The sequence below is a fragment of the Carassius carassius genome, chromosome 40, assembly GCF_963082965.1.
Source record: "Carassius carassius chromosome 40, fCarCar2.1, whole genome shotgun sequence".
NCBI lineage: Eukaryota > Metazoa > Chordata > Actinopteri > Cypriniformes > Cyprinidae > Carassius > Carassius carassius.
The window spans coordinates 16,404,810-16,430,886 of NC_081794.1; the positions used below are offsets into that span (position 1 = coordinate 16,404,810).

The window sequence follows — 26,077 nt, forward strand, 5'->3', positions numbered from 1 at the left end:
TTGAGCTCTGCTGACCATGCTCTCTTTTTCTCAAGAAATTACACTTTTCATTTCAGTGTCACTGCGTGGAAATAATTATGCACGTGTGACTGTGTTGCTTCTTGTGAAGTGTGGTTTTATCAACAGGTCTCCACACACTCTAAAACTACTTTCATGTTAGTATATGTGGGGGGGGGGGATGTATATACTGATTTCTTTCAATCAGTAAATAGTCCTATTTTGAATCATACATTCTGATTGTTTGTGTCATGGAAATGATCATGCATTGCTAAAATAATTTCAATATAAAGCTTTTTATCTCAGAAACCCCAGAACACCTTTATGTTTTCCATACTGAAAGTCATTGCGTAAATCATTTCCTGAACTTTACTGCACACTAAATTCTCAGTTCCCTAAAAGAGTTTGAACTTACACACTTAATGGCATAAGCCTAGTTATCTTTATCATCGATCAAATTTAGCATTTTTATTTTACACTTGATACTGTTGGCTTTATAAACGTGATCTCAACACTTATACCACACGTGTACCTGTAATGCTTTTTCAAGCCATGAATCACACATTATTCATCCTTTTTTAGTACATTTATTTATCTTATAATTTCCCCCCTCCAAGTAAAACAAGGTCAGATTTCATCTCATAAGGTCAGATTTAATCTCAGGTGATACTATCACACATATACTCTCTGGTCTTTCCAGAATGACTAAGAAACTTCTAAAGAATTGTTTATTGATTGAAACAGCCAGATGTTTTTTTTTCTTTGTTATCTGAAATTACAACCATTATAAATTCTGATAAAATAGTCATCAAAAAAAAGCAAAATTGACAGTATATTGGCTTTACATATTTATCCGATGTATAAACACATGAAAGGCTGCTAATATTCAGATTTTTAGCAGATACAAATAAGCTGATATGTGCAATATTTTTAGTTTTTGGACAAGAATGTGCAGACTGGAGCTTTCATACAGATGTACAGACAACTAAATTGCTTCGGTGTCACAACATGTTAGTTTTTATTAATTAAAAACATTAGGTTTATATGGAGGATCGATTACATTTTTTGTCTAAGTGCACATTTCATTGTCTTGCATTGCAACTACTCAACAAAAACACATTCCATGGGAATAAAACCCTGAGATTATTTCCGTATCAACTGAAAACATTTCCCTGTGAGGAAAAAAAGTAGTGTGCTTTTCGGCAACACTTACATTATTTGTACAATGACTGTATTATCAATGTATCTCAGGTAAAGCTATTTAAAGACATGGCACTCACATGGGGATTGCAAATATATATTAATAATCATTTTAACAAATAGACATTAAACTAAAAATATTAACTGAAATGAGTTACTAATGGGCACAGACAGACTAATGTCATTGGACAAATATTCAAAGGCAACAGGCTCACACATATTATGATTCATATTTCACCAAAAAAAAACAAAAACAACAATAAATGTAGATCAGAACGGATATAGTTTCCGCATACACAGGCCTGCCTTTGTAGTTCACTGGAAATACATACAGTATGTTGTTAACATACATAGCACTGCAATGGTCAAAAATCGGAAAATAAAAACATTAAGCAATGTTAATGTAGCATAATATTAATCATTTTAATGTATATTTCGGCATATTTAAAAGCACAGATTTACTGTCATTAGGGCCTGCCCCTTATGTGTATAATCAATACACCTAGCACAGCTACAGTGATCCGCAAAGAAATATTAATCTGTATTATAGGGATGCAGAGTCAATATTAGATTTGTAATTGTTAATGCATTTGCTTTATTTTTTGCATTTTGATTACTTTTGGCATCATCTATCGCTTGCTGAAAATGTATTTATAAAAACACTAATCATTTTAAATCACTATTGAATGTGGCTTTTAGCAAGTCTCAAAATGAATATGCATTTTCATACTGTACATTATAATGTTGTGATGCCTAAATAAAAGTTTTTTTTTGTTTTTTTTTTAAACAAAATAGTGTACGATTATAAAATCAGCCATTTATTTTTATCATCTATAACAGAAAAACTATTATAGACTTTTCTATATTGGCCAGATTTTAATATTGGTGCATCCCTAGAATGTATTTCATATACATATGATACATTCATGCTATCAAAACACAGACAAGGAACTGCATTAACAAAACCACACCTCACAAACGGTTCATCAAACAATAAAAACCACAAGTCTGTCTTCTCTTCAAGAAGTCCATCTCTTATTGGACAGCTCATGTCCAAACACTGTCCAATCAGCGTAGACTGTCCTCATTTAGGACAACATATAGAATTTGCTGAATCATCTTGTGGATTAATTCAGCTCCACATAACTGATCTGTCTATGCAATTCTGATGCAAGCACCCCACTGGTCCTCAGCACAAATCCACCTTAATTAGCCATATTCACTAGATGGGGGCCCTCTAACCAGATTGTAGTAGCCAGCCAAGGCGCCCAGATCTACATAGAGCGATCCTTTTTTCTTTGAGTGCCCAGAATCCTCAGTGTACAAGGAAGAATCTGAAAATAGAGAAGCAAAGGGTCTCAGGCATGCGATTAAATGAATTTGACATGGTATACTGTGTGTGTGTGTGTGTGTGTGTGTGTGTGTGCTGTGTGATGTACCTTGGGTGCTGTCTGAAAGCTGACTGTGCTGTCGCAGCAACGGATGTGTGCCTTCCTCCAGTGCAGAATCCAGACTCCAACAGCGTGGCTGGTCTTCCCGAGAAGGATGGAGGGCCTCCTCGTTTAGTAATTCTGTGGCAGAGCTCCTCTGTGCAGAGACCCTATCGAGTGCATGCTCCAGGAGCCTCCGCATCGCAGGGCTACAGCTTTCAGGTATGTCCTCCAGAGGAGGAGCTTGTTTGTGGATCTGCAAACAGACATTGTGAAAATCAATGGTGGCACAGGTGCACTCACAAGCGGCAACATGCAAAGAGACACTGTACATGAATTTACCTTCATTTACATGAAAAGGAATTGTAGTGTGTGAAAAGGGAACTGAAACTAGTTGGGCTGCAGTACAAATGTCGAACACAAAAATAATTTTTTATAAAAGCCAGCCTTCTGTCTGTTTCCATTACATGGGCAGCTCTTAAACTGAAACATGCAAACTAACCTGCAACACATAGGGGGAAGCTTAAACTGCTGATATTAGTTTGTTTGTTTTTTTAATAAAAGAGATATTTGGAAATTGCTTGCGATGGAAAGAAGAACTTGCCATCACAAGTTCTATCTTGTGATCCATCAAAAAACGTTATATAAAAAGATGTTTAGAGAATGATTACAAAACTAGCATCCTTTGCTATATAGCAGTTTAATTAACGAGAAACAAAATGAAAGAATAAAGAAAAAAAGACTATAAAAATATTATACAGAATTGTTATTATTATTACAGTTATACAGAATTAGCATCCTTTGCTTTACATATGTTTAAATTGAAAAAAAAAGACTAAAAGAGAATTTTTTTTTTGTAAAAGGCTAAAAATAATATTATATGCGATTATTAATAATTTTTAAAATGATACAGAAGTACCATAGTTTTCTATTTTCAAATAAATATAAAAAAATTACTAAATGAGCAAAAGCTTAAAATAATACAAATAATAAATTAAATAAATAAATTATAAAAATGTATTATTATTCAAATTAATCAGCATGACACATGCTGTGCTAATAGAGGCCCTTATGTCATGACATCAGCCTGCATGGCATTTATGCGTTTTGCTCTGTGGTTAATGTATATAGTCAGTTTCATACGGTGAAGTTTTGCCACATTCAGGGACTCCCCCTATACTGTTGCAGTAAATTACATACAAACAAAATACAATTAAAAGAGCAAGCAGTTCAATGCATGTTGATAATATCAAATAAGCACACTCACTATGTAAAGGTATGAGGGGTAGGCTGTTCTGGGATATCTCCTAACCCAAGGAGGGCTTCCACTCAGCATGTGTATGATTGTGGTTCCCAGACTGTAGATGTCAGTCTTGGTGTTGTGTCCTCGACATAAAACCAGTTCTGGACTCATATACATCTGTACAGAAAAAAAAAACAATACGCTCAGAATTCACATATGCAGAGACTTTCAACAGAATTTGCAGCAACTTGTTTTTATTCAATTTTGTGTAGTGAATACTGGACTGGACTGTCTGCTTTCTATTGTTCAGTCACGCTGAAAAATATAAATATTCTGATCTAGTGAACATCTGGTGAGCTGCTCGCAGTACTGCCTTACAGTAAACAACTTTATTTTTCTTTGTGGGGAATCTTCAGTGCTGGTCAAGAAGGCATGCTGGACTTTCCGAGTGGGGCAAAATGTCAACACTGAGGCAGCTAATGTGCATGTGCCCTTTTCGGCCTTTCCCAGAGTTTGTTAGGGAACAGAATGTTATGGGGGGGGAAAGTGTGTCTGTGTGCACACATGCTTTCTGGCTTTTCAGATCTCTTTTCAGAATCAGCATGTAACTATTAAAAAAAATTACATACCATAAGTCAATGCATATTTATGACTTTCTAAAGGACATCTGGCTTCAGCACAAACAGGAAGTGCCATATTCCGCTTTGTATCTTAATATAGACTAAACCCATTTTTAGTCACAACACAGTGTCTAACCAAATATGGAAAAATGTAAGTGTGCAAAGTGACCTCAAACATACTCACCTCCGTGCCACGTAAGTCCCGAGGAACATATACATCATCCTTCATCTGTACTGTAAGCCCAAAGTCCACCAGCACGGCTTTTGCGGACATTAGCACAATATTACTGGCTGCAGGGACAAAAATGAAATTTAGGTAAGCTAAAAAAAAAAAACAACAACATTCAGAAGTGTGTAGTAATGTTTGAAAAGTTTGCAGTAACTTCTGTAAAATATAGGTTGTTCAGTTTTTGTTTGTACTGCATAGCGAGACCAATGCAGCAAGGTGTTGTTTTCCGGAAGCGGAGTAAGGTCATTACTCATGGGACAACTAGTTGATGAACAGATCATCAGAAGTCTCAAAACCCCCTTTTCTTGCTTTCCCTACATATTACACACTGCTTGAAAAAACAGGTTTCCTCTCCAAGCCAAATGTCAAAAAGCCAGTCCTCAAAACCACAAAGCAGACTACTGTGATTGGTCACTCATTCCACGTTACTCTCTCAGTCTTACTGAAATTTGAAAACACTAGTTAGATGGGCTGCCTGTTGAATAAGCCCTTGAAAGTAATACATTTGTGTAATCACATCTGTCTCTTCCTGCTCTTGCTCTCCTGACTGGAAATTCCAGATGCTTGAGAAGTCATGAGCTGCAGCACTGATTGGCTCCTGCGTATGACTAAACAGCAGCAGAATGTTGTCAGCCACAACCCTGCCATATTACATTATGTTCTGTTCCTCATTTTAGACGGGCATAAACTAAAAACACTTCTCTAGCCTGTGGCTAATTCTCTGTCAATCATTTAACATCGCTGCTTCCTCTTGATGGCCTCATTTTAAGTTCTGTCAAATAAGCGAAATACCTTCCTTGACCACACAGTCATTATCTGATTTACCTACAGAGCACCTCTGTTGCATTTAGAGGGGAAATAACAGTGGTTTGCAAAGAAAAAAAGCACTGAACTGCTTTTGACCCTTCTTTTGAAATGTGTTTTGAACATTCAGTTCAGAGCAGCTGAGGTAAAGTGGTCATAAACATTCAGTTTGGCAGGAAACTGCAGTGATATTTCAGAAAAAAATCCTTTATGATGCAATCCAAAGCTCTTACGTTTGATGTCGTGGTGGATGATCTTGTGAGAGTGCAAGTACTCCAGGCCTCGCAGAACCTGCTGAGAGACCCAAATGATCTCGAACTCTCTCATTGGACCACAGCTATCCAACTTCTCCAGAACTGAGCCCCCTTCACCAGCTTCCATGAACAAATGCACCGTCTGCTCCCACAGTAATGCCCCATACAGCTCTGCTATGTTCTCGTGACGGAACCGGGCTTGAATTTCCACGTCTGCAGGTTTGAAATGTTCCACGGGAATCTGGAGAGAACATACACCAAATTTATAAATCTTAGACATTTTGGAAGTGCACCAAAACTGAGCTTGCTCGTTACACTTATTTGCATAGATGCTATTTAAGCATTCATATACGCAAATAATTTGAAAAGAAAGACAAAATGCAGATGGCTTAGAGAAGGTAGAACCAACACTGTAAAATATTCTACACATTTCCCCATATACTTTCACAATATTAATTACTAGAATCACACAATGAATTGATGCTGGGATGGTGTAATGAGTGCTGCTTAATGATGATTGCAAGGACTGAATGATTAGGCTCCTCCCGAACCTACGTTTGGAACTTCATCATGTGTCTCCAAGAAACACACATGGACCAGCGTTTCTGAATGAATCACTGCTTTAGAACGTAACTGTTACATGAATTATGTAATGACTCACTCATAATGACAGTTGCTTTGTTAACCTCCCAAATTAATTTGTGCTTTAACAAATCGGTTAAATTGATGATTCAGTGATTCACAAAGTCACCAAGTAATGCAGTATCAAACTATAGTGACATTACTCGATTATACTGGACATTGACCACCTTGATCACTAAGTATTGTTCGGCCACAATGAGACTATTTTTGTACAAGTCAGCAACAACCTGTTAAACTGACCACAAGTCTGAAATGTCTTCTTCCACTAGACATCTGCACTCTGCCACACAGTTGAGACGCCGTCTCTGTGGGCTGCATGTTTCCACGGGGGCGTTCCTGTCAGCTTCCTGTGTGCTTTAGAGCCATTCTCAGTTTCTGTTCAAACACTGCCTGCTGCATGCTGACCCTCGAATCATTTTAAGGGAATTGGGTTATTTCCCGAAAGTGCTCTTCCTCTTTTCAAAATATTCTCTTATTGCTGCTACAGTTTCAAAAAGAAGCGTTTCTCTTTTCAGAGCCATTTTTTTCCACTGTACATAAAGCCTCGTGGCCTCACACGCTGGAGCATAAGATCATCACAAGAACAAATCATGCGGTATCACATCTTCTGTCTTATATTTTCATGTGAAAAGTAAGATTACTGACTTCATGTTTAAAATCCTTCTTTTTCTTCTTCTTAAATTGTTTTTGACATAGTATTTTGAATGTGGCAGAAAAGCTGTGTTTTCGCTTAATTTATATAAAAAAAATAAAATAAAATAAAAAATCCCACAGATTCCCAGAAGGGAAGACATGTCTATTATATATTGGAGTGAAAACAACTTCATTTGCCAAAAAAAAAAAAAGGATAATAGTTGAGATTCCTGAGAGTAACATTCTCTGGATTCCCGGACTTACTAGCTTGCATGCCATTCTCTTCCGAGTTTTGGTGTCTTGAGCCAGATGGACCTTCCCAAATGAGCCTTTGGGAACGTGTCCAGGGCCCAGGGGCTTGTAGGTTAGTTTCCAAGGAAACAGAAGGACGTCCAAGTCAATGCGATAATGCCCCTCCTTAATGACCATGTCTGTCTGCAAGAACAAAGCAGGGTGTTCATGAGAGTAAGGCTATGACAAACTGTAAAACAAGTAAACACTCCTTTACTTATAATATGAGCTGCTTTAATTGAGCCAACAATCTCACAGTGTAAACAATTCATTTACTTACTGTTCATAACGCTTTAATACTGAACAGTACATTGCAACTGTTACTGTATTCATTATCCATATGTTATTTCATCAAAATAACCACCTATAGAGTTTACCTTGTTTAGCAGAACCCCCATTTCTTCACCCACCTCCAACAGAGAGGAGGACGGGATGTTTGAAACCGTATTCACAAAGTCCAGGAGGTCGGATGCAGTCCCGTAACGGACCTTTCCAGGATTTTGCACATGTGAGATTAGATCCTGTGGCGTCTCCTCAATCTCATCCATGTCTTCTTGAGAGAAACGTTCCTCAAATGAAACTCCTGCTTCCACCTCCTCGCCAACACAGTAGAAATTCTCTGCCTCTTGGATGAAGTCTTCAATGTTCATGTGAGCAAGAAGCAGTTCTATACCAGCATTTTTATTCTCGTACTCCATCCTTGATTGAATCCTACGACAGAATGTTTGTTCATTAGAAACAGAACATTAACTAAAGTAATTTAGTGCATGCATCCGTTTGTTTTGCATGCAAATGTATGTTTACAGTGTGGTCAGGCATGTTTCCTGATGTGCTTGCTTGCTCTATTTTGCCTGCAAGTGAGGGGTGGTTTACAGGGGGTGGGAAAACCCAAGATGGGCTTTCTTCTTCAAAACAAACGGCAGCTAAAACTTTTACATAGAAACCTAAAGATCTTTTTTTAAGGTCCTTAAACGCAAACTCACTGTCTGTTTTGACAGACCCCCAATTCTGACAACCACATCTTCTATGCTTCATGTGGAATCATTAAGTAATAATACAACAACAACAATCATTTATCGTTATTTATATATATAAAAATAAAACTCAGAAACACTGACTTACTAGAAAATAGGCAGCCGCAGAAGACCAGTTTTTCAGTCATTGTCAGAACACCGGCTGTGTACTTTTTAAACTATAAAAGCAATCGCTGCTCGAAGAGTATAATAAAACTATTTAATATCCATGAAATCCCATTCGTTTGCTTACCTTTCGGTCAGTGTGATCACAGCAGGGCACATGCTCACTGGTTGTCCATAGTTCCCACTGAGGCTCTTACAGACTGACGCGCGCAGTTAAGAGGAATATGAGCAGCCTCCGCCACGCGCCTACGTCAACCGCGGTTTCGTTTTCTCTTTTCAGAGGTATTTTCTCATTGGGAGGTAACGTATCAACTTTAATTTTGCCACAGTCCCCTATCAGAATGTTCCGTGGAATAAAAAGATGTCATTCGCTTTCATCTTCATGATAAGCTACGCAAGAGGAAAAGTTATACGTTGTTGCATCGGCAAAGAACTAGTATGAACTGGTATAAAGAAATACCCATACGTTTGTCCTCTTTTATATACAGTGTGAGGTGAAAACTGTATTGGTTATAAATTAGTGAAGTCCGCTGAGCTAGGACAATGCCGTTTTTTTCTTGAACGAGTCTTTAAATGAAACTTTTCGTAGTCGTTAATTCCTGTGACATGTTAGTAAATGATAGGCAAATAACTAACACTTGCAGAAAAGATCTCTAAACGAGTAAGTGAACGGAACTTTTGGTGAACGAGTCACGGGTATGAATTTCCCTGATAGCACATCAAGGGATCGTCTATTTGACATCTGCAAGACCTATTTTTAAAGTGTTTGCTCATCTGCAGTATGTCTATAGGGCTTTTCTAATCAGAAGTCGTGTGTTTTTGATGTTTATGAACTGATATCTTACATACATCTGTTATATGTTTTTACAGAGCAGATTATTATTATTCTTATTTTTAATATATATATTTAATTAAAAAAAATTTTTTTTTCAGATCAAGTGATCTTTAACAGACATCTTGCAGACTTACAGCAGCTATTACCAAAGATTACTAAGGTTATTGTTGGCTTATGTTCATGAACGAACCGGCGTGTAAACCTGCAGAAAAAGTCACTAAACGAATCAGTAAAAAATATAAAGTATTCAGAAATGGGTCAAAATCTCCAACGCTATTTTTAAGTAAGTATTTTAAAATTTGATGATCTCCAGCCTGGCATTTTCAGGGTTTTCCAAAAACGAAACGCGGCACTGCAGGTCCGTACACAGCCACCGTACACAGCCACACGCGCCCGTCTCAAATCAACAATGGCGGCCTCCTTTGGCGTGTGTAGGTTACATTTCAGGGCTTTAGGGGGGCTTGATAAATTTTGTCTTGGATTGGAAACTCAAACGCAAGTAAGATTCACTTCGACTACATCAGCAATCAAAGCCTGGACAGAGAACAAGACAGCGAAAGCCGGTAACATTGTATTTTTGTAGAACTGTAGGCGTGACATTTACCAAGTGATTTCAATTAATTAATATTAATGGCTGCTGTAAAACGTGTTCTTGTTTAAATCTGCCATTTTATGTTAAAAATAAATTCCAAGTTGTCGTCTCATGGTGAAAATCGAATGGAATAGAAAAATGGAAATAACAAGTGCATTACATGTACAGCAATAACTTAAGCCTATCTCCTCTTTCTCCATTGTCGTTTTATTCACGAAAGCCAAGGAGAGTAAAACATTTCAAGCCATCCAAGAGGAGAGAAGAGAAGAAGCTGAAAGATCTGTTTTGATCAGCTGTCCACCTAAGATCAACGAAAAGAAGTTTTTAGATTACCTGTCCAAACATGGGACAGTCAACAAACATTTCTTCTACAATAGCTATGTAAGTGTTGCAGAACTATAAGTTACAAATAGGAATAGTGAAGAATTTAATATCTTGAAATCTTGTGATGCTTTATTACAACGATCTAAAACGGACAGAACTGTTTTGCTTTATAATGTGTTTCTCTTTCTTTAGGGAGCAAATGCAGTGGTTGAATTCTCCAGCAGAGAGAGCATTGCCTCATTGAAGGACAGCATTAATATTCCAGCTGTTGAACATGAAGCTGCAGTGCCTTTCAAATCTCGCCTGCTGTCATTAAAATGGCTAGGCAGTCAGTCGAGTAATCATCCCATGCCTAAGTTCAAAGAGCAGTCCCCTGCATCCATCAGTAAAATCACCCAGCTGCTTTCAGAACAGGACAGTGTAAGTCCTCTCTGGGTGATATGTTCATTTTTTTAAACAAAGACATATGATTTGGCTAATGGAAAAGGATAAAAATGTGTTTAACAGTTCCTTTTTAAAATATGTATCTTCTCTTCATGATTCTTCTACAGATAGATGAACAACTGCAATGTCTGACAGAGACCTTGCAGCTCACAGAAGAGAACGTCAGTCTGCGCTTCCTTGTTTGTTCTCTGCTTCGAGACATAGCTGGAGCATATTTCCCAGAATGCATTATCAGGCCTTTTGGCTCCTCTGTCAACAGCTTTGGCAAACTGGGCTGTGATGTTGACATGATTCTGGACCTTAATGGAATCTATGCAACAAGCCAGAAAAAGGTCAGTGCTGTGGACTACTTGAGTAGATTGAATCTAAATAGGATAGTTTCTATAAAATTCTATCTTTTATTCATCCTTGTGTCATTGCAATACTGAATGACTTGGAAGAAGAAGATATTTTGAAGAGTATGTGAATAGTTTATTTGCAAAAAGAGAACTCGGTTTTTTAACAATTTTCAAAAATCGCGTTTTTTCGCTGTGCATTCCAATTAATCTCAATCAAACTGCAGTTGGGTTATTTTGCTTAAGTAAAATAGCTAATAAATACAGCTAACTATCACAATAAAACAAAAACATTATAACATAATAAAAAGCATGATTTTTGAATGATGCCATTTCAAGTTTTCCTCTCTCTTTGGAGTGTTAAATGCTGTTTGTGAATAGATAAGACCCCTAAAGTTGCAAAGAATAAAGTCTCAAACCCAAAGAGATACTCTTTATAAAAGTTATGGCTCGTCCACGCCTTCCTAAAATGCCTTGTTTAAACACACCCCCACATCTCTACGTCACTGTTTGGGGAAGATTTACATAACACCACCCAAATGTACATGCAAAGAAAGAAGGCATAACTTTGATTATCGCTGTAGTATTGTTGTTGCTGCTGCCATGTCATGGGGATGCTGTGTGTTTAGTTGTAAAAGTGAAAATACTTTGTTTGTCCTCCCAAAAGAGGACACAACTAGAAATCAGTGGTTAAATTGTATTTACAACAATGTTCCAGAACAGTTCAAGGCAAATATTCAGATGCGTGCAGTTCATTTTACGGAGGAGTGTTTCCTGAACCTAGGAGAGTAGCATCTGTGAACAAAGACTGTTTCTATAAAGTGGGGCAGTTCTAACTTTGCAAGAACAGTCTGAACAGTCTTTCTTTGTTCTGCTGAACACAAAGGAAGATATTTGGAAGAATGACAGAATCAAACAGATCTTGGTCCCCATTGACTTCCATAGTAGGAGAAATATATACTATGGTAGTCAATGGGGACCGAGATTTGTTTGGTTACAAACATTCTTCCAAATATCTTCCTTTGTGTTCAGCAGAACAAAGAAACTAATACAGGTTTGGAACAACTTGAGGGTGAGTAAATGATGATAGAATTTTCATTTTTGGGTGAACTATCCCTTTAAAGACATTGCTATGCCATTGCTACACTTTCTATGCTATGACTGCTCCACAGACTTCTTGTTGCAAATTTTGCTCACACACAGACACATAAACCTGGACCTGGAGATGGACACACACACACACACACAAACAAACAAACAAGCACACGCACACACACTCAAACTCACAAACTTACTGACACACTCAAACACAGGCTCACACACTCAAACATTCAAAAAGACACACACACACACACACACACACACACACACTCAAACACACAGGCTCACACCCACACCAAACTGGACCTGCAGGTGGACACACACAGACTCTGACACACACAAACCTGGAGATTGAGGTGGACAAAAACCAACACACACCAACCTGAACCTGGAGATAATAATAATATAATGTCTAGTCTGGTGGCTGTGATATATATAAACCTACCAACGTCCGTTGCCATGATTTTTGGAATAACTGATCGCGAGAGGGAAAAAATGACGTTTTAGTCGCATAACATCGGTTAATGGAAACGCCGTCATTTCGCAATAGTCGTTTATCGATATTTAGAAGAAAAAAAAACAACAGTTTTGCGCGAATCTGTAATCGAAACGCGACAGCGCTTAACATAGACTAACTTCTCAGAGTTATGTTGAGCAACAGTGTTCATTACTAACCATTCAACTCCGGATTGATTCTGGAATCTTCGCTGGGGGAATAAGCATTAAGCACCGGCAACAATCCGTAACTAACGCATGCTCATCATGTTTTGATTCAGATCGTGTTCGAAGAGGAGGGGCTAGTCGTGCGTGCCTCCGTTGTCAGTTTGTGAAGGGAGGGAGCAAGCAGCGCGCAGCTCTACAATAAAATAAAATTGTACCCATATTAAATAGTTTAAAAATCAGAATCAATCCGTGGCGGTCAGCGTTGATATTGTGGCGGGCCGCCACAAATTAATGAATGTATGGGAAACCCTGGGAAAAAATACGCAAATATGCAACATGTAAAAAGACAGTATAATTCATTATAATCAGTAATTATGTCTCCCCTGGATGCAACAAATGCCTCATTTGTAATGGGGTTTTTTGTTGTCCTATTTTTGGACCTAAAAAAATTAGTCAATGGAATGAAGTGTACTGTAGTGTGACCACTGCTTTACCGGGGAAACCGATATATCTCCTGCTCCAACAGTGCCTCCTGCTGGCAGAGAATGAATTTGCATTTTTAAGTCTGGGAAATACTGATGCTTCAGGGGCTCGTTCTTCGTACGTCGCTAAATCAGTTAGCTGGATTTGATTGTTGACGATTTGGCATGATCTTGGATTGTTTGGTTCTTCGAAGCTCATCCCGGACTTGCTGTCATAGCAACAGGTGCGCAATCTTAAACCTGCTCGCGAGCAGGCTTATTTCATGTAAACAGGATTAGACTGCGGCTCATAAACGGAGATGATACGGGAAGTCCAGCGCGAAAATATATATATTTTTTTTTTCTCGTGACTCTTGAGATTGTCGTTTACATTATTAATTTGTTGGAAAGGCACATTTATTTTCGACTTGTCGGAGTCGGCCTTTAACTACAGAACAAACTGTACCCTAAGATTATTTGCGAGTGGCTCTTTCCTTTATAGCCTACTATTGGAGATGCGGAGAACTTGATGGAAAGTGCTGTCTGTCGTGCCATTCGGAGTTTGCCTGGTGCTTTTAGGTTTAAAAAACAGTTTTAGTTTTTTTTGGTGACATTTCCAAGCCACTTTAGACCCAAAGTTGTAAAGCAGTTTTTTATTTTTTTATTTATTAGACGACTATACTATTTATTAGACTATTTAAATATTTTTTTAATGAAGATCATGCAATCATGGCCATGCTGATTATAGTATATGTTACTCAGGCTTATGCTAGACCATAGACTGCCATCAACGCCTCAATGAAGGGGATTATGTGAACAGAAAGGGAGTTCACAATGTAAATGTGCAGCCCATTTACTATTGTGATTCTTAATATTCCAGATTAATAATATTATATCAAATAAAAAAAGGCAGTTGACAAATCTTCCATATCACAAATGTGAAAGCAAATGGCCAAGATCTGTGCATGACTTAAGAATTTGCAGAGATTCACATTTATGCACATTATTTGAAAAGTGGTAAGGAAAGTTCCACAATTAAATATCGAGCTATATTACACTTATGCTGATCCTAACAGAACTGCATTATTTCATAGGTGATTATGACATGTTCCTGCCTGCAGACAGTTTTATGACCCCATTCCCTGACCCAAACCAGTTGCAGCTCCAGGACAAGGGCACACAATGAGATTAACTTTGGCTATCTAAAGGGAAGATTTCAGGGCATGTGACATTGTTGCATGTGCCATATTACACAACTGTAACGATATCAACCTTCATATTCATCCGGAAGAAGGAGGCGGGAACCGGCGGACAATCAACAACATTTTAATAACAAAATAAACACAAAACAGCGCACCAGCCCCTCACGGACGACTGGTGCGCATAAAATAAAAACCAAAACACAACTAAAAGCCCAGGCCTGGTCCTCTCTCGTCCTTCACTGTCGTCGCTCCAGTTTTATATCCTTCCATCTCCTCCATGGGCCTCGAGACCGGTGGGACGAACAGGTGTAGTTCATCTCCAATCACTCCCCCGGCCTCGCTCCCATGTCCCTCGGCCCCGCCCCACTCGTCACATACCCCCATCGCCCCTCGCAGGCCGGGGGGTACTCCCGAGACTGCGCTCTACTCCCCCCCCCCCCTCCCTCCGGGGGGGCCGCTCCCGGGGACCTGCGGGAACCTGGGGGTAGGACAGGCGAGGCGAGAGAAAAGGAGATGGAAGGAGGAGCGACAGAGACGAGAGAGGGGAGAGAGGAAAAAAAAAAAAAAATTCCGGTTCCCAGACGCACCGCTGCTCGGCCCTCCACCAGCTGGGTGATCTCCTCCGCGGTGCCTGGCGGTGGCACTGGACGGCCCTCGGCGGATGGCACGACACTCCTCCGCCGCCCGGTGGACGGCGACGGCTCCTCCGGTTTTGGGCAGCCGGCAGGAGTCCCCCGTTCCCTGCTCCTCCCCGTTCCGGCGGAGGCAGCAGGCTCCGGCCACCTGGCGAACGGCGCCGACTCCTCCGCTCCCTCACGGACGGCAGCCGTCTCTCCACATCGTGGGCGGCCGGTAGCGAGCTCGCCCGTCCCCGGCAACTCGCTCCAGTCCACCGCCTCGAGCGTCCATGGCGGCACACTCCTCGCCAGCTCGATGGCACCGCGGATTCACCACAGCGGCGAGGGATCTTCAGCAGCGCGTCCCTCCTTCTCCCGGGCTTCGGCACCACTGTAATGATATCAACCTTCATATTCATCCGGAAGAAGGAGGCGGGAACCGGCGGACAATCAACAACATTTTAATAACAAAATAAACACAAAACAGCGCACCAGCCCCTCACGGACGACTGGTGCGCATAAAATAAAAACCAAAACACAACTAAAAGCCCAGGCCTGGTCCTCTCTCGTCCTTCACTGTCGTCGCTCCAGTTTTATATCCTTCCATCTCCTCCATGGGCCTCGAGACCGGTGGGACGAACAGGTGTAGTTCATCTCCAATCACTCCCCCGGCCTCGCTCCCATGTCCCTCGGCCCCGCCCCACTCGTCACAACAACATTGCCAAAAAAACACTTTTCATTAAATGTTTAATAAAAGACAAATATGCTTAGTTCCTTGAGTTTTATTTCAATTGTTCTTTGTAAAGAAAAGCCAGTGGTCAAGTGCCAGCGACAAGATATATTAGACACATGCCTTATGCAACAAATAAAAAGGAAAAGTTGTATACACTGCCCACCTGTAGGCCTATGTCTCCTCTGTCTGTGCAGACTATTCTGTAGGCCTTTCTGTAGATGTGGAATCCTGCAACTTATACTGCAGCCATAAAGCATACAAGTATAAATTAAGTAAAGTTATTATGCACTTGCAGGTAGGCTAGTTCCTCCATATGACAGTTATCTGAGAGGGTTTATTCACTGTCCAGTGCAATGGAAACAAATAGACATTACAAAGCCTTATACTTTCTTTCCTTTGGAAAGTTAGAAAATGTCCACTTAAGTTAACAAGTGTTGGTGTATTATGTAAAAGTGCACAAAAGAGGAAAACACAATGTCATTACAATGAACTACACTTGGGAAAAATTTGATCAATAACTCTTTTTGAACTCTTCTTCAATAAATAGTTTTACATTAACATACGTTTATCAGTTTTCACTTTCACAAGTCAAAGCAATTCATCATTACTCAAGATTTAACAGTTGAAATGACTATACAGCCTTAATTTAATGCAGCAAAATATTTTACAGTGTAGGCTACTAAGATCTTTTCTATTTTTTCAGCCTTTTTCTTGGTTGCTATTATAAACAGACAACCATTTATTTAACAGTGCCTTTTATAGAAGAGAAGAGACTATAATATAACAAAAAAATAGCATGTAGAATATTTTGTACTTCACTTTTATTTGTTCCCATGTTCCAGTGTGGTGACTCTGACATTACAATGAACAAAATAATTATGCAATTATTAAAATACAAAAATATAGGCTAATAAATGATTAAAAAAAACATATAACATGGCCACTTCTAACGGATTTAAATTGTCTGCTACTTTTTGCCAGCCCTCTCTCCTGGCTTTGACTTTGATGTGTTCCATGGCGTTTTGATTAAACATTAAAATTCCGAATAAACTTCGACTATTTTGCTCTGCTGAGGAGAAAAACTGTGCGCGCTCTTTGGCCACGCTGAGCAGCCAATAGCAGCGTTGCTGATCAATGTTTCTACTATCGATACATATCCCCTTTTAAGCCAGCGCGTGAACGCGCAGTTATCTCAGATAACTCAATCCAGCGATACTAATCATAAACAACAGGTGTGTTCGAAGAACTCAATTAGCCGGATTATGATTAGCACGATGAAATCATGTCATTTGATCTCGGATGTAATAAGCAACGTACGAAGAACGAGCCCCAGAACTGTTTTGAGAAGGTGCTTATGTTTTGAGCCATGTATTATTACACTGAATTAGATTATTACTACTACTAGGGGTGCTCCGACTGATATGTTACCGATCACAAGCAACCGAAAATCGCTTTGGGATGATTGATTGGCGGTCTATAAAAAGGCCAATCTCATAAAGCTGATCTCAAGGTGATGACGTGTCTGCCGTGCTTGACATGCAGCGGCATCGTCTCAGTCTCTGTCCGGTGCGGGTGACATAATTATAATGCTCATAATAATGCTAGGTTCATGTTAGTCCATTTGCAGTGTGTATGTGGTGTGTATTTGTTTGTGCTCGTGTTTTGTTTTTTTCTTCTTCTGTACCACATATGGACTACATACACACTGAAACAGAGTATGTGAACCTCACCTCACATACAGCTCACAAAATCAGGCTTGTGCTGTGTAAGCTATTTTGCAACAATTACATGATTGTAAAAACGGGGTGTAGAGGAGCAACAATAATGTACAATATGTGGAAAATAGTGGGGTTTTTTTTTTACCTTAAACTCCATTAAAACATTGCTTTACACCTAATACGCAAAATAGTGTACTTTTTAGCAACGTCATAACCCCTTAAAAAAAAAAAAAGCTGTTATCTGTTTTTTGCAAATAAACTTCATTTGTACCAGTTTTGATTTCCATTGTATGGACAAAAACCAGCGAGACATTTATGAAAATGCCTTCTGTTAGGTTCTGCAGAAGAAAGTCATATTTGTAAGAATTATTGTAGTTTTAGCTTTGGTATCACAGAATATTCATTGCTGGGTGAACTGCCCTTTTTGAGAACACTATTAGTATGAAGGGTGAAAATCTAATTTTGTTGTTTTTGCCTGGTTATTGATATTTTTTTATTACATTTTTATAGTGCAATTTTTTCCCTCTTGTTTTTGGAGGTTAATAGCTGTCATTGTATTAAACATTTATTTTAAAAATATATTATAATTAAATGACTAAATAATACAACTTCAGTGTTCTGGTCAGTTCTAAAGGATTATGTCCACATTTCTACAATTAAGGTTAGAACAATAGCAGCTGTATTTTTCAAGTTTACTGATTATATGGTAATGTTTTAAACAGGGCTCTGCACTGTCTCTGGAGTACCAGGTGAAGAGAGGAGCATCAGAGCGGGCTGTGACCCAGAGTATCCTCTCAGTCATTGGGAAATGTGTAGACCAGTTCGGCCCTGGATGTGTGGGAGTCCAGAACATTCTTCAAGCTCGATGTCCTCTAGTCCGCTTTGCTCACCAACCCACTGGCTTTCAGTGTGATCTCACTGCCAATAACAGGTAACGTCAGCTGAATGACATCACTCAATTAGTCATTTTAAAACTGCATCTTAAAATAAGACTTTGGAAGCTGAGAAGGTAAGCAGTAGTTAATCTCCGTAAGTCCCATAGAAGGGCTTTTAAAGTGTTTTTAATGTTATGTGGGCTTTAAGGTCTGCCAGTTTATTTTCTCACTCTCATTTACACTTCCTCAAAATAAAGGCAATAATTTTAAAGTTTGTTTTTTCTTCTGTACCACACATGGACTACATACACACTGAAACAGAGTATGTGAACCTCACCTCACATACAGCTCACAAAATCAGGCTTGTGCTGTGTAAGCTATTTTGCAACAATTACATGATTGTAAAAACGGGGTGTAGAGGAGCAACAATAATGTACAATATGTGAAAATTGTGTTTTTTTTTTTTTTTTTTTTTACCTTAAACTCCATTAAAACGTTAATCTCTGTAAGTCCCATAGAAGGGCTTTTAAAGTGTTTTTAATGTTATGTGGGCTTTAAGGTCTGCCAGTTTATTTTCTCACTCTCATTTACACTTCCTCAAAATAAAGGTCACTCTTATGCTTCCTTTGAGAACGTGACAAATTAATGATGCACAGAAACCTGCCCAGCAGTTTTTGTTGCACTGGTACCCCTCATGGGGCAAGCTGTTGGTTAGAGAGGGGTATTCCCAGATGTGTACGTTGTACACTGTTTGTGCATTATGAGAGAAACAGACCTTTATTAGCCCTTGATGGATTTCTGGTGGAGTATGTATGAACACAGGAGTAAAAAGACATGAAATGCATGGTTTGTTCCTTTTTTTTTTTTCTCTGATGCACAGGTCCAGGATTATTTTTACATTTACTAATAACATACAGTAACAACAGCAAAACATTTCATCAGCTTTTTTGTTTCCTGATAAGTGATTGTTTCTTAGAAGCACTATTTCAACATTAGTGGTCTCAGAAACCTGTTACTTATTTAGATATTTATGTAATTATATTGAGTTGCTATATTTGAGTTGCTTATTTTGTTATGACTCAATTGTTTAAATATGAAATGGCGGTCATTTAAAAGTATGCCCTAGTGGCACCAGATTGAATCCCAAAAATATGATTTCCTGGTTTTCCAAATGTTCTTCAATTTTTTTGATCAAACTGGTAGTCCCGTCCTAATCCCAGGTACATGTTTTGTTTTATTTTACGTTATGTATGCAGGGTGGCAATGAAGAGTTCAGAACTGCTGTTTCTCTACGGCCAGCTGGACCCTCGTGTTCGGCATCTTGTGTTCAGTGTGCGGTGCTGGGCTCGGGCTCATAGTATCACAAGCAGTATTCCAGGAGCATGGATCACCAACTTCTCTTTAACGCTCCTGGTAGTGTTCTTTCTACAACAGAGGAATCCTCCCATACTGCCCACGCTGGACCAACTGAAGGAGCTGGCAGGTATACACAATTGTCCTTTAAAGGCATACTGCTATATTTACTGCCATACAAAGGCAAACGACAGTAACTACATATTTGGTCAAAACTGAGTTATGACAAACAGGATCTCTTAGATTATGTTCTCTCCTGTGATGAGTTTGGCTCAGAAATCACACCGAACTCAATTTTTCTCAATTAGAAATTTTTTTTTCTCTGCTCCAGTGTTGCTTTTAAAAATAAATAGAACAACCATTTTCAAGAGTGATAATAATGAATGTTTTTGAGTATCAAATGAACATATTAGAATGGTTTCTGAACAGTCGTGATGCTAAAAACTAGAGTAATGGCTGGTAAAAATTCAGCTTTTCCTTCATGTGAGTAAATTACATTCTAAAATATATTAAAATAGAAACAATTGATTTTAAATGTTTCAAAATAGTACTGTTTTTATTTGTACTGTTTTTGAGCAAATAAATGCAACCTTGGTAAGCATAAGTCTACTTTCAAACACATTAAAACAACTTACAGACCGCAAACTTTAGAACGACAATGTAGAAAGAGCCCATCATATAAATAAGTCACAAAACAACCTTTGCATGTCTAAATAAATGTTCTATATGGTTTGGATTATTTGCTTTGAACTAACATTTAATTTTACAAGTCAGTTTGCCCTGTTATAAAAGCTTGTAAATTATTTTCCATATACTGTAGCTTCATAATTCATAGCCGTGAATCATTAATTGAAGTATTTTCTCAAAATGGCAGCTGTGAGGTAAAGCGGGTCAGATGTTTGGGAGTGAATCTCTTCATTGGCTCAGCTACTAGTGATAGTGATCTCCAAATTCAATAAATAATAATACAATTAATTGTTACAAATGCTATCACATTCCTATTTACATTTTTTACACTACAGTCAATACATGAGACACTGCCGTCTAATCATCTGTAACTCCAGTAAACTATAGTGGCTCAGGATACGTCACTGTATTTCTCTCCTCTGAGCTGATATTCCACACACACACACACACACACACACACACACTCGTTTTCTTGTCTGCCAGGGTCAAGGACAGTGACTCCAAAATAGTGATACAGAAACCATTTCTATATGGAATGTCACTAAAATTCTATTCATGTTTTGTGTGTGCACTTTCAAGGACCATCAGATAAGTGTGTCATTGAGGGTAATGACTGCACTATTGTCAGTGACCTTCGTAAGATTACACTGCAGCAGAACACAGACACATTAGGTGAGTGGAGCTCATGGATTGTTTTCATAATTTACACAAACTTAATGAAAGGTTCTACCTTTTCACCTTTGGGCAGATGGCTCGTTTCAGTAATGTTATGCATTCCAGTTTCACTGAGTGTTAATGACACTGCTGTTTATTTTCAGTTGTTTACATTTTTTCATCCACAGAGGAACTGTTGCAGGAATTCTTCGAGTTTTATGGCAATTTTCCCTTTAACAAGGCATCGATCAATATCAGGAAGGTGAGTCATCCACCAAGGACACGTGCATCCATGCGCAAACTCCCAGAGGACACTGCTGACGTCTTAGCGGACCCTCCACAAACGCCCACCAGAGGGCAGTGCGTATATATAGCGTTAGTCAATTCAAAGTGTCTGGGCCTGCAGTGGACACAGATATACAGTGGCAATCAAACTTATCCAACCCCCTTGGCGTTCTGCTGCCACAATTCAAACAAAGCATAAGTAAACTATTATAGAAAGTTTATTAATACACATCTGAGTAATTCTGAGATCTATAAAATTTATACAAAATAAATAAATTGGCTCAAAATATTGAAGTACAATATTAATTAGCCCCCAAATTCCGTCAAGAATCTTTTATTCTTTATAATCTTAAACGTTGTTTGTAAGAGCTTACATCAGCTCTCCACTGGAATCATACCCCATATCTCATGTGAGAACAGTTCCAGATCACTGATAATCTTTGGTTTTCATGTTGCCACTGCTTTCTTCAAATTCCACCAAATATTTTAATGAGATTTAAATCTGAAGACTGAACAGGTCGCTCAAAAACATTCCATACCCAATCCCTAAACCTAGCTTCAGTAGATTTGGATGTATGCTTTGCAATGGTTGCCCTGCTTTAAAGTCCAGTGATCATCAGGTTCAGTTTATGCATCAAAGGCGTCACAGTCTTTGCCAAAATTACCTGATACTTCAAAGAATCCAGGATATTTTTTTATGCAGTCAAGTTTTCCACTTCCTGTAGCAGCAAAGCTCCCCTATTACAAGACTGGCCCAGCTCTATGTTTGACCATGTGGATGATGTTCTTCTGCTCATAAGCCTTGCCTGCTTTCCTACATAACACTGATACATGGGTCCAAATAGATCAAGTTTGGTTACATCCATTCTTCCAGAACCTCATAAGTCCATCTAAATTAATTTTATCATCTTCAAGTCAGCCTTTTATGATATATTACTAAAGTCTCTGGGGCTTAATACATTTTGATTGCGGCTGAGATCAATAGAGAAAATGCTATTATTTTGTTTCTAATTTAAAGGGATAGTTCACCCCAAAAAATACAAATCTGTCATTAATCACTCATCCTCATGTCGTTCCAAATCTGTAAGATCTTCATTAATCTTCGGAACACAAGTTAAGATATTTTTTGATGAAATCCAAGAGTTTTCTGACTCTCCATAGAAAGCAACACAACTGACATGTTCCAAGGCCCAGAAAGGTAGTTAGGACATGGTAAAAATAGTCCATATGACATCAGTGGTTCACTCTCTTGAACGTGTGTCTAAGACCGACACAGAAGAGAAGAAATTGTTAAATAAAAGTTAATTTTGTTTTCTTTGTGCACAAAAAGTATTCTCGTAGCTTAATAAAAACATGGTTGAACCACTGATACTATTTTAACGATGTCCTTAATACCTTTATGAGCCTTGAACGTGGTAGTTGCATTCAAGGTCTTACGGGTTTGGAACGGCATGAGGGTGAGAAATTAATGGCAGAATTTTCATTTTTGGGTGACATCCCTTTAATTCTTTTTATGTTTTTGTATGTTGAATTAGCAATAAAACAAATTGAGTGGAGATACTGATGCAATTGATGTGTTAATACTGTGTGCTTAAGTGTTTTGGAGGGCATAAATATCCTGCTTTATATCTCTTTCACCAGGGCAAGGAGCAGACCAAACCAGAAACGACAGCTTTGTATATCCAGAATCCATTTGAAACCACTCTGAACATTAGCAAGAATGTTAATGCAACACAGCTAGAACGTTTTGTGGCACTTTGTCGAGAAAGTGCTTGGCTTCTCCAGCAGAAGGAAATTCTTAAGCAAAGTTCGGACTCACCATGGGGGTTTGCTGCACTTCTCCTTCCTTCAGTCACCTCAGGTGCAGGGGTGAAGAGTCGCAGGAAGAGAAAACTGGAACCAGCTAGTTCAAGAATAAAGAACCTCTTAGACTCTCTGAAGATTAAAGGTGGTGAAACTGTTGCAGAGAAGGGAAGTACAAATGCTAGAAGGTGATATGGTCAATAAACATCACTTACCCTGAAGAACATGGGTAACGTCTTCTGAAGAATGAATTTAAAAGACTAACATGCCAAAAGAGTGGAACAAACGTGAAGTTTATATATTTCTTCAGTCAAAATCTGTAAGTCTTTTAAGAAGTATTTAAAAAAAAAAAGTAAGCTCTGTTTCTGTTCTCTACTTGAGTATTTCACATGAAAGAGTAACTTAGATTCCAGTGTGATATAACAATGGAAGAAGAGGTCCACTGCAATCTTGACTCCAAAAAAAACAGAGTTCAATGGTTGTGTTGATCTGATAACAACAATCATTACAGTTTCCAGAGAAGTGAAGCAGAACCTCTGAACACTAAACCGCTTGCATGGAACAGTTGTGATTGTTAGATCACACACAAACACCATCTTTTTTGAGTTGCCATAGAATTACAAAAGCCTAATGACTGCGTAAACAGTCACTGTCAGATAAATAATGTTTTATAAGATATTAAAACAAAGTAATATTCAGACAATTACTGTTTGTTTCTCCTTGGGCTCCTTTAATTCAAATTTTTCCAATGCTCCTTAAAAAGTGTTTGAATGTTTCATTAACTATGGTAGCCTGTTTCTGCCACAGAGAAAACAAATTAGTTTTATATTTGAAAATGTATATATCAGAATTGTCACTTAATTTCTTAATTGGGTCTTAATCTCCTCATAAACATATCCACAATGTGACTATTTCACAAAAACAACTTTATTTCTCTTGATTGGGGCATCATTTCCTGGTTATTGTGACTAAATCTCTCAATAAGACTTGACCGAACATGAACTAAAATCTGTCTTGTTTCACTTTATTTCTCATAATTGTCATTTTATATCTCACAATGAAACTTTGTGACCTTATATCTCATAACTGACTTCTTTTCATTTGTGCTTCTCACAAAGAAGCTTGATATCTTGCAACGTTTTTGCGAATGTCGCAATTTTTCATCGGGACTATGTCAATATAAGGATAGCTTTCATTATAAACTGGATGGTAGTGTGAGAAGATGGTTAGAACAAGACATGGAAAAGGTGAAGAACTACAGCACTTTGGTGGGGAGAGCAGGAAACAGATAGTGAGTCGATGGAGAAAAGTTGTAGAGCATTGGCAAATAGAGAGGAAATAAGTGTTTTGAGACGGGACGATTAGCAGCAAGAGAAGAAAAATTATAATGGGAGAAGATGAAAGAGTGTAAAGTCTCCTGGGAGTGCTAGTTAGTTGTTTTAAGGTTCGTGATGGTTTTACCACTCATCTTAATGAGGTCAAATAGTATAGTGGAAACCATCATCCCTTTTACTGAGAGTCAGAGAACAACATCTTTGTCACCTTTAAACCATCTGAACTGAATTTGAACTTCAGTGGCTGTTTGAGAAGGTGAGGAAGGTCATGAGCTCCTTAAGACAAGCAAAGGATGGAGTGATAGAGTAATATATCCTTATGCAATTTCACAGGTGAAATCCCACCCAGAGCTGCTTAGTGCTGGATTTATCCGAACAGCTGAAAGACATTTGGGCTTTATGAGCTTATATCTGTGTGGCATTAGACTGCTTACAGTTGTTTATCTGCTCACTCATCTCATTCTTTATACCTCACAAGGGTTCTTAGAGTCACAGTATACAGCTTAGGACATGCAGAGCTGTCTCTGTGTCCCTTAAAAGATATGATTTTGTTTGTATGTATCTGTTAATATAACATAGTTTGTGGAGGTTAAAATGCAAGTAAAAAAATTGACCTTTAGCTGACAACATCTGAGATTGGAGACTGGTTTCTATGTTTGTAATTCACTAAATTGTAACTGTAACTTGCCCCTTTTAGACTTGCACTTTATTCATTTACTAGCTGCTTATTTTCCAAAAAAATAAATAAAATAACGCTAATTTTTCTTATCTTTTGTATTCTGTTTTCTTTTTATTTTATACAATTTAAAAAAGCAAAAAGGCCTCCAACACTAGCTTGCATTATTCTTTTTCTGTTCAATCGTTTTCTTTTTATTATATAATTAAAATAACTTGCTACGTGTACTGCATTAAGCTAACTGAGACTTATAGCACTTGTGTATCATTTGTCTTTTGTTGATTTTGATAGCTTCCATTGTCCTCATTTCTAAGTCATTTTGGATAAAAGCGTCTTTTTTAACCATTTTTTTTTAACTGATGTTTTCTATTTTAATGTATTTTAAAATTGAATTTATTAATTTAATGGCAAAGCTGAATTTTCAGCAACCATTACTACAATCTGCAATGTCACATAATCCCTCAGAAATCAGTGTAGATTTGGTGTTCAAGAAAAAAATCTTAGCAATGTTGAAAAGAGGTTTTATTTTGTAATATTAATGTTCTCGCATTTTTATGTTCCAATGTCAAGGTTTTTACTGACACTTGTGATGAATTGAATGCATCCTTGCTGAATAAAAGTATTCATTTCTTTCACAACAAAGCATAAAAATTTAACTGGCACCAAACTTTTGAGCGGTAGTGTGTGTTTAGAACCAGGTCTATCCATTTGAAATATAACCCCATATAAAACATTGTTTTGATTCGACCAGGCAGGAGCTCAACCTCCCGTGTGTTTGTTCGGCCTTTGAGGCAGCAGACGCTGGGTGTTATACGCGTCAGGTTACGCTTCACTTTTGTTCTTCACCCAGCTGCCAAACTAAACAAACCCCTTGAAATGATGATTATGACCCCTACTCCAATT

The 26,077-nt window shown here is 38.3% G+C and overlaps 2 protein-coding genes across 3 annotated transcripts; one reads left to right on the plus strand and one right to left on the minus strand.

Moving 5' to 3' along the window:
* Nucleotides 1–629: 629 nt before the first annotated feature.
* On the minus strand, nucleotides 630–8,753 carry LOC132122225 (mitogen-activated protein kinase kinase kinase 8-like). Its single transcript, XM_059532221.1, has 8 exons — nucleotides 8,610–8,753; nucleotides 7,721–8,054; nucleotides 7,317–7,487; nucleotides 5,757–6,018; nucleotides 4,675–4,781; nucleotides 3,895–4,047; nucleotides 2,637–2,883; nucleotides 630–2,531 (listed from the first exon to the last, which is right to left on the minus strand). The coding sequence occupies exons 1-8, from the start codon at nucleotides 8,639–8,641 to the stop codon at nucleotides 2,407–2,409; spliced, it is 1,431 nt and encodes a 476-aa protein (XP_059388204.1). The 5' UTR covers nucleotides 8,642–8,753; the 3' UTR covers nucleotides 630–2,406.
* Nucleotides 8,754–9,539: 786 nt separating this feature from the next.
* Nucleotides 9,540–23,870, plus strand: LOC132122224 (poly(A) RNA polymerase, mitochondrial-like). 2 transcript variants are annotated; one of them, XM_059532219.1, is made up of 9 exons: nucleotides 9,540–9,880; nucleotides 10,130–10,290; nucleotides 10,426–10,653; nucleotides 10,785–11,009; nucleotides 18,230–18,438; nucleotides 19,639–19,865; nucleotides 21,002–21,094; nucleotides 21,265–21,338; nucleotides 23,003–23,870. In XM_059532219.1, the coding sequence occupies exons 1-9, from the start codon at nucleotides 9,727–9,729 to the stop codon at nucleotides 23,354–23,356; spliced, it is 1,725 nt and encodes a 574-aa protein (XP_059388202.1). In that variant the 5' UTR covers nucleotides 9,540–9,726; the 3' UTR covers nucleotides 23,357–23,870. The 2 variants fall into 2 exon arrangements, with proteins under 2 accessions (XP_059388202.1, XP_059388203.1); XM_059532220.1 differs by lacking the exon at nucleotides 10,130–10,290 and having other exon boundaries at nucleotides 9,738–9,880.
* The last annotated feature ends 2,207 nt before the right edge of the window (nucleotides 23,871–26,077 follow it).

Excerpts from the sequence above, each read along its gene's own strand:
- LOC132122224 (XM_059532219.1), top strand. The coding sequence starts at position 9,727 with ATGGCGGCCTCCTTTGGCGTGTGTAGGTTACATTTCAGGGCTTTAGGG. Across the intron at positions 10,291-10,425 it reads ATTTCTTCTACAATAGCTAT|GGAGCAAATGCAGTGGTTGA; the intron begins GTAAGTGTTGCA and ends CTCTTTCTTTAG. Across the intron at positions 11,010-18,229 it reads ATGCAACAAGCCAGAAAAAG|GGCTCTGCACTGTCTCTGGA; the intron begins GTCAGTGCTGTG and ends TGTTTTAAACAG.
- LOC132122225 (XM_059532221.1), bottom strand. The coding sequence starts at position 8,641 with ATGTGCCCTGCTGTGATCACACTGACCGAAAG. Across the intron at positions 7,488-7,720 it reads TGGGGGTTCTGCTAAACAAG|ACAGACATGGTCATTAAGGA; the intron begins GTAAACTCTATA and ends TTGTTCTTGCAG. Across the intron at positions 2,884-3,894 it reads ACCCCTCATACCTTTACATA|ATCCACAAACAAGCTCCTCC; the intron begins GTGAGTGTGCTT and ends GTCTGTTTGCAG.